The 7,310-nt window shown below is 48.6% G+C and overlaps 1 protein-coding gene across 2 annotated transcripts in view; it reads left to right on the top strand.

Moving 5' to 3' along the window:
• The first annotated feature begins 4,730 nt into the window (after positions 1 to 4,730).
• The window catches only part of KCNJ3 (potassium inwardly rectifying channel subfamily J member 3), a 153,432-nt gene continuing 150,852 nt past the window's right edge, over positions 4,731 to 7,310 (top strand). Inside the window, exons 1-2 of one of the 2 annotated variants that reach the window (XM_035008008.1) lie at positions 4,731 to 5,206; positions 6,326 to 7,083. In XM_035008008.1, the coding sequence (XP_034863899.1) occupies positions 6,382 to 7,083 (702 nt within the window). In that variant the 5' untranslated portion in view covers positions 4,731 to 5,206; positions 6,326 to 6,381. Of the gene's footprint in view, positions 5,207 to 5,899; positions 7,084 to 7,310 lie in introns of those variants that run through there. The other variant, XM_035008007.1, reaches the window with a different exon arrangement.

Below are 7,310 nucleotides of genomic sequence, written 5' to 3'. Positions count from 1 at the left end.
AAATCTGCAGATTTCTAAAATAAAGTCATTTGGACTGCGTTAATTTAATGCTCCACAAAATGTGAGTAATGCCAGTTTAGTAGTTTTGGAAAATTCATATTAGCTAGAGAAGTATTTCCTAAAAAGAATTGTTTCTCTGAATGTTAACAGCAATCCTCTTTAGGCACTTGCCACGTTGTATTAATTATTATTGTTGTTGTTAATATTTTTGTTGGCATGATGTTTTCCTAATTTCAACCCTTGGCATGGTGCTAGGCACATGGTTTGTGCATCTTGAGTATTGAACTAAGCAACCTTCTTGTACATATTTTGATACCTGGGACCTCACTGATGTTCTCAGGGAAGAGATCCTTAGAAATAGAACTTTGACTGACATGGATAAGGACGGGAATTTATTATTTTTCCTTGATGCCCTGCCAACAAACCCTTGGGGCTGACAAAACAATCATCATTATAATTTTTTTTTTTCTAACAGATGTTGAGTTCTGGAAGGCTCTTTTAAAAGTCCTTATTCTTTCATAAACAAGAGTACTCCTATGTACAGGGTTGGAGTAAAGAGAGGGTTTAAATCAGGAAAACCTTGTTAAATAAATGGCTTCTAAGTGACAATGGCGTTTTGCCTTTCTCTGAATCCTCAGGCAGAGGCCAGGGTTTGGAGCCAAGATTAAGGGCTAGATGAGTCATCCGCCATGGTATGGCAATGCCTCTCTAGTCCCAAGTCTGCGCAATCAAATCTCCAACTGATTTCTCCTTTTCATTTTTTTCTCCTCTTTTTGGCAAGAGAGAAAATAACTTCAGTATTCTTTTTTAGGAGGGTTAAAAAAAAAAAGTAACACCATTCTATTGCCAGAAATTGCATATAGAATTTCAAAGGGTGACCTCTTCCCAGATATAGCAGAACTTATGGTGGCAATGGAATGTGTCACCTTTTGAAGCATAAGCACTTCAGATCCCCAGGCCTGCCCATGTCTTCATTGTACTTTGGAGAATGATAGGATTAGGAGTGAAGAGATACTAAATACAATGTCATTTTCACCTGAGAGTAATTAATGTTTCTGGCCACGCAGACTATCACATGGTAGGAGTCACAGTGGCAATAAGTGATGAGAAGAAGGATCCAGGTATACGGAGATGTTCAAAGCCTTGCTTTTTTCACAGTTGGCCGATTAAGTCATTTTTAGAATTTGGACTTCTCAGGGGCAGAGGGTTTTTTTCCTTTTACATTAAATATACTCTTCCCTACACTGTTCAGTTACATAATAGGGTGAATGCCTGTGCAAAGTCATGCCTTTTTAGTATTAAGACACAGAATTATATCCTTTATTTTTGAAGGTCTAGTTCTTGGTGATACTACTAATTCTGGACACAGCAAATAAGATATTGCCGGAAGCACTTTCTGGGCAGAGTAAGTATGAAGCTTGTTCTTAACTGAGTTTGTTGTTAAATATAGCCTTGATTCCCCTTCCCTGATCCGTCTCCTCCCCCCAAAGAACTGTATGGTAGTCTGTTTATAACCTACCACCCTATCTTTAAATGTTAGACTCCAAATGATTGTGTATTCTGTAGTTATATATTTTCCAGATTTTTCTGGCCTTGTGGCCTTGGCTGAAATTGTGTGCCTCTCCTTCCTTTGACCCATTCTGTTTACAGTGTTTCTACTTCAGTTCATCAAACAGCACCTGATTAGGTGGCCTTCTGTCATCTATTCCCCACACATCCTGCCTGGCCTCAGCACAGTGGGGCTGGCTGCCCTCCAGAACGTCATCACGGAAGCAGCTATCCTGACAGGGGAAGATGAGTTTGGTTCATCTTTAAACATTTCCAAGGAGTGGACTCAATGTCACAAACAGGTCAAAGGCTCAATCACATTTAAAGTGGGATGTGATGGCATCCCGAAAAATGTGTAACTTATCAGGCAGTACTGTTCCTCTAAGAGAATAAGGACCTTGAAAATGGGCACACATGTTTTGAAATCCCTACTCCACCATCTTTCTAGCTATGTAAATACTAACTATAAAGTTCCAAGCACGTTGCCTGACACATTAAAGTAGGCTAAACACATTGCGGTTCTCTCTAAAATTTTATTAATTATTTACCACGAGCAAGGAAAAATTGGAGAGCCAGAGTACTGGGCGTATCAAAATATCAAGAGGTGGATAGTCAGGGTGCTTGCCATTTTATGGGGGAAATCTTGGTGAATTTTGAGCTCAAATACAGACTAGAGAGTAAAAAATAAATAAATAAATGCCACATTGCAAATCTAGGGGAATGAGAATTCAGAGAAGAGGTAGATTACCCTTAGGGGCAGAATAAAATAAAGCTTCATGGAGGGGGTGGCCCTTGAAATAAAAGCTGAAGAAATCCTTCCCTTCCTTGCATGCTAGTGATGGGATTTGGACTTCGCAGGGATAGAAAAAAATATTTATGTGACCAGAAAGAAGGTGAATAAATGAAGTTAATGTAGAGTATGCTTGGGAAACTGCTAAGAGTCAAAGTTGGCTGGAGCAGAGCCCACATTAAAGGGAAGGTGGGAGATGATTTTGGGAAGATAGATTAGGCCATATTTTGGAGGCCCTTTGATTTCAACCTGTATGAGAAGATGGCAGAGTGGAAGGAGACCCTGGTTGTCGAGCAGGAATCCCACACTCCTTTCTAGGCACCTGGTAAGGGATGGCAGAGCACCCAGATTCTGGAGATGCATTGTTCTGGGTTCAAATCTCAAGGCTTCCACTTATCCACACTGTGACATTGAGCAACTTTATTTTCTCTTTCCAGCTTCGAGTTGCTTCTTTGTTAAGCGAGAAGATTAGACTAGACCATGTCTCTTGAAGTATAAAGTTATTTGTTTATAAATTTGGTTGTTGGAAAATGACAAAGGTTTTTCATAGAGAAGTGTTTTTTGAAAAGTGGGAATGCATAAAAGTTTGGAAATGAAATAATCAAATGAAATAATCAGAGAACTCTTTGGTTTCCATTCCACTGCTAAGCTTATATGATTCTAAGGAGATAGATCTAGTAATATTGTCTAGGACAGTTTGAAGGAGCAAAAGACTGAGGACAAGAAAATCATTCGACTTGGGGCTTAAGGTCAAATGGGGATTTGAAGAAAGCAGCATTTTTTAAAGAGGGAGAGGGAAATCATGAGAGATATTGCAGCAGTACAATCAAAAGGATTTGGCAGCTCATTGAATATCAGTTCCAAAGCTAATAAGCATGGAAAATATTGCTTTTTAAAAATTGACACATTCTTTTATATTAAGTCATATAGTTGATTTGGTGATGACTTTTAATTCTGTATTATTCAGAGAGAGTTTCAGTGTACATGGAGTTTCTACTGATACAGATTGGTACATTTGTTATAGATGGGTATATCTGTCGTTGATCCAACAAATATTTATGGTGGCCCGAGTATGAGACTGGTAGTGTCCCAGGTGTTGGGGATGCAACAGTGAACAAAATAGACAAAGTTCGTGCTCCTGTAGAGCTTACATGCCAGGAACTGCGATGGAGGGGGGAGAGAAACAACGAACAAAGAAAACAGCAGCTAGGAAAATAAAATGAAGATGAACCGAGCTGTGTGATAGGGGTACTTGGGGGGCAGCCAAGGCCTCTCTGAGGAGGATGCTTTCAGGTTGAGAGCTGACTGACTGAAGGAGCCAGCAACATGGAACAGCAGGGCAAGAACACTCCAGGAAGAGGGAACAGATAGGGCAAAGGCACAAGGATGGGGCCTATGCCTCTCTGGGTTTCAGGAATTGAAAGATGCCAGCCTGGCAAGGGCAGAGGGAGTTAGGGGAGAGTAATCAGGAAAGAGAAGGGAATATATGTGTTAGTAACAGCATGGGGTCAACCCCCAAAACTCATTCCTAATCTCTTGGCCTTGTTGCAACTTTACAGCCCAGTATATAACATCCTTCACAGCAAAAATAGTTAATAAAACCAACATTGGGAAAATGTTAAGACTCTGCTTTTCCAGAGCCAAAGACTGGGGCTCAAAGATGTTTAGCTACTTGCTCAAGGTCACAGAGTTTGTAAATGGCAAGGCCAGGACTCAAATCAGGTCTTATGATTGCAGACCCACAGCAGTCTCCACTTCCCACAGTGTCACTTTCCCTTCTTATGTAATCCTAAAGAATAACAGAGTTACTGACCTCTTATCAGAGAGCCTGCAGGAGAACACTCTGTAACTCGGGATAGATGACAAATGACAGTGAGAGACCAAATGACAGTGAGAGTTCTCTACTTACGGTTGACAAGGTGCAAGGCTTACCTGCATTAGGGTTTAGGGCTAGAGAGGTAGAAGGGGGTACCTATTGGCAGAGAACTAGTAGAATGATTATGTACTAATTTTCATTTGCATGGGAGTCTTAGAGCAGCCCTTTGCTTTTATAACACCACGATTTGATGATTTTCCAACAAAATCAATTTCACGTATCTGAACTGAAGGGAATACGCCGTAATATACAATGGCATTTTAAAACGAACATGAAATGTGGTAAATAAGCTGGTATTGACACATGGGCACTATATTAACTATTTCTGCACTTTGCCCCTCCATTAAGTTAACTGCCAGGCCCCGGGTCATTAAAATCCAGCTATCTTCCCTCCTTTACAGCCACACATTAACTGTGTTCATTCTGAGCATTTCGAATAGAGCCATTTTCAGAGAGGACTGTGAATTTTCCTATTAGTGTCTCCCCTCCCTTCAGTTCCCATCCTAAGGCCCCCTCTGCTACTTGCAACTCTGAGTTCTGAACATGCTCATTGTGGAGCCAGTTGGTTTTTCTGTTTATGGTGCATCCACGCATCGGTTTAAATGAGAGCCCCAGTTACAGGGACGTATTGTTACTTCTCTCGGAGGGCAGCATTTGCTGCTTGCTGGGCGCTTTCGGACTTGAGGCAGGGGGGCCAGGAAGGAGAGTTGGCTGGCGTTCGGGAGCGGATGTAGAGTTGCTCCTCATTGGAGGGGTTCGCTTTTTCCTCAGCTGTCAGACACTGCGGGCTCAACTGAGGCGCGGAGGTGCAATTCAGGCTGGTGGAACAGCGGGGGAAGGCAGGGACAGGCGGGGCTAGCGCGGCTCTGCAGCTGATCACACGCACCAGCGCATACACCGCTCTCCCGCCGCCCCTGCTCGCGCCTAGCAGCTTACCCGGAGCCACCGAGGCGCGGACAGGGAGTGCGGGACCGAGGAGGGAAGAGGCAAAGGTAGGCACCGTGAAGCAGAAGAAGGGCTGAAGCGGCGCTGGTATTTAACCTGAAAGTCTGACCGGCAGCTCGAGGCTCGAACCCCTTACAGCGGCACCGCTGTCGCCTGCTAAGAGAGCACGGCGCCAAGGAACCCTCAAGTCCCGCGCCCAAGTCAGTCCGTGCGGGCGCTCCAGGATCCTCCTGGTGGGGGCAGCGTGGTGCCCTCAGGGAGGTGCGGAGCTTGGGGGACCTGCATTGGTGCCCACCGTGGTACACCAGGAAAAGTGGGGGTGAGGAAAACAGCCTTGAGCGCGGAGTGCGAGGCCAGGCTGCCGCTGCCGCCCGCCGCGCCGCCTCCTGCCCTCTCCCGGTGGGTGAGTGCTCGGGTTTCGCTCACCGCCGCGTCTCCGCTGGGCGCGGGGGCGGCCTGGGGGCCCTTGAGAGTCGGCGGGAGGGCCCTGGGGGCGCCCGCGGAAACTCTGCGGCCCGCGGACGCCGGGCGAGCGCGTCTCTGGAGTCCGGAGCCGGGGACTCTGAGCCCGGAGGGCGTGGGTGGGGGGTGTTGCACCAGTGCCCGGCAGACATGCCTCTGGGCGGGATTTTGGCCAAAAGATAGGAGGCGGGAGTGCCGGGGGGGGGGGGGGGGGGGGGGGATTTTTTCGGGGGGGGGGGGGATCGGGGAGCTGCGGGGAGGGAGGGGGGGAGGGTCTGGTCCGAGCAGGTAGCGCACTTTCGGCAGCCTGGCGAGTTGGCAGGTGGGGTGGGACTCGCCCGTCAACTCGTTAATTTTAAAAGTCAGTTTGGGAGTGCTGCAGCGTAGTCAGGAGGGCTGTGGCGAGGCGAGAGGTGGCCCGGGATGCCGTTGGTGGGGGAGGAAAAGAGAAGCCTCGAAAAGCTTGGAGGCAAAATTGCGCTTGGGTTCTTGGTCCTTGCATCCCTCTTACCTTGAGTGCGGGAGAACACTTTTTTGTTTTAAGACTCAGCTTGGAGAGAAAGCCTCCGTCCCAGGGGAAGAGAGGAGTCAGCAGGGGGCAGAGACCGCAGCTACCTGCCGGGTGCGCCCCCCACCCCGGGCGCGCTCGCTTTTGTCCCCCCTCACTCCCCCGCCCCCACCTCCTTATTGGTGCTGGTTTGCAGCGCTCGGCCCCTGCGCCTCCGCTTCGCGTTTTGAATCTGGCTCGCCCCTCCGTATTATGTCTGCACTCCGAAGGAAATTTGGGGACGATTACCAGGTAGTGACCACCTCGTCCAGCGGCTCGGGCTTGCAGCCCCAGGGGCCGGGCCAGGGCCCGCAGCAGCAGCTTGTGCCCAAGAAGAAGCGGCAGCGGTTCGTGGACAAGAACGGCCGGTGCAATGTACAGCACGGCAACCTGGGCAGCGAGACGAGCCGCTACCTCTCGGACCTCTTCACCACCCTGGTGGACCTCAAGTGGCGCTGGAACCTCTTCATCTTCATCCTCACCTATACCGTGGCCTGGCTCTTCATGGCGTCCATGTGGTGGGTGATCGCCTACACTCGGGGCGACCTGAACAAAGCCCACGTCGGCAACTACACGCCCTGCGTGGCCAATGTTTATAACTTCCCCTCCGCCTTCCTCTTCTTCATCGAGACCGAGGCTACCATCGGCTATGGCTACCGCTACATCACCGACAAGTGCCCCGAGGGCATCATCCTCTTCCTCTTCCAGTCCATCCTCGGCTCCATCGTGGACGCCTTCCTCATCGGCTGCATGTTCATCAAGATGTCCCAGCCCAAGAAGCGCGCGGAGACCCTGATGTTTAGCGAGCACGCGGTCATCTCCATGAGGGACGGAAAACTCACGCTCATGTTCCGGGTGGGCAACCTGCGCAACAGCCACATGGTCTCCGCGCAGATCCGCTGTAAGCTGCTCAAAGTAAGTGTTACCCGCCCCTTCCCCTCCTGGCTACCGCCAACCCTCAACGGCGGCAGATAGCTCACCGGAGGACTCTCCCCCGGCTTTTAGTCTAACCTTACTCACAGGTAAACGTCGGGGGGGGGGGGGGGGGGGGGGGGGGGGGGTGGAGTGGAGTGGGGTGCCGTGGAGGATTGGGCCATGAGAGGACAGCTGACAGTTCTGTTCCTTGTCCACTCACTCTCGTG

Source organism: Mirounga leonina, unplaced genomic scaffold, assembly GCF_011800145.1.
Source record: "Mirounga leonina isolate KUSES-001 unplaced genomic scaffold, KU_Mleo_1.0 Mir_151, whole genome shotgun sequence".
Taxonomy (NCBI): domain Eukaryota; kingdom Metazoa; phylum Chordata; class Mammalia; order Carnivora; family Phocidae; genus Mirounga; species Mirounga leonina.
The sequence above is the reverse complement of the archived record's forward strand: the minus strand, read 5'-3'. Positions and strand labels throughout refer to the sequence as shown.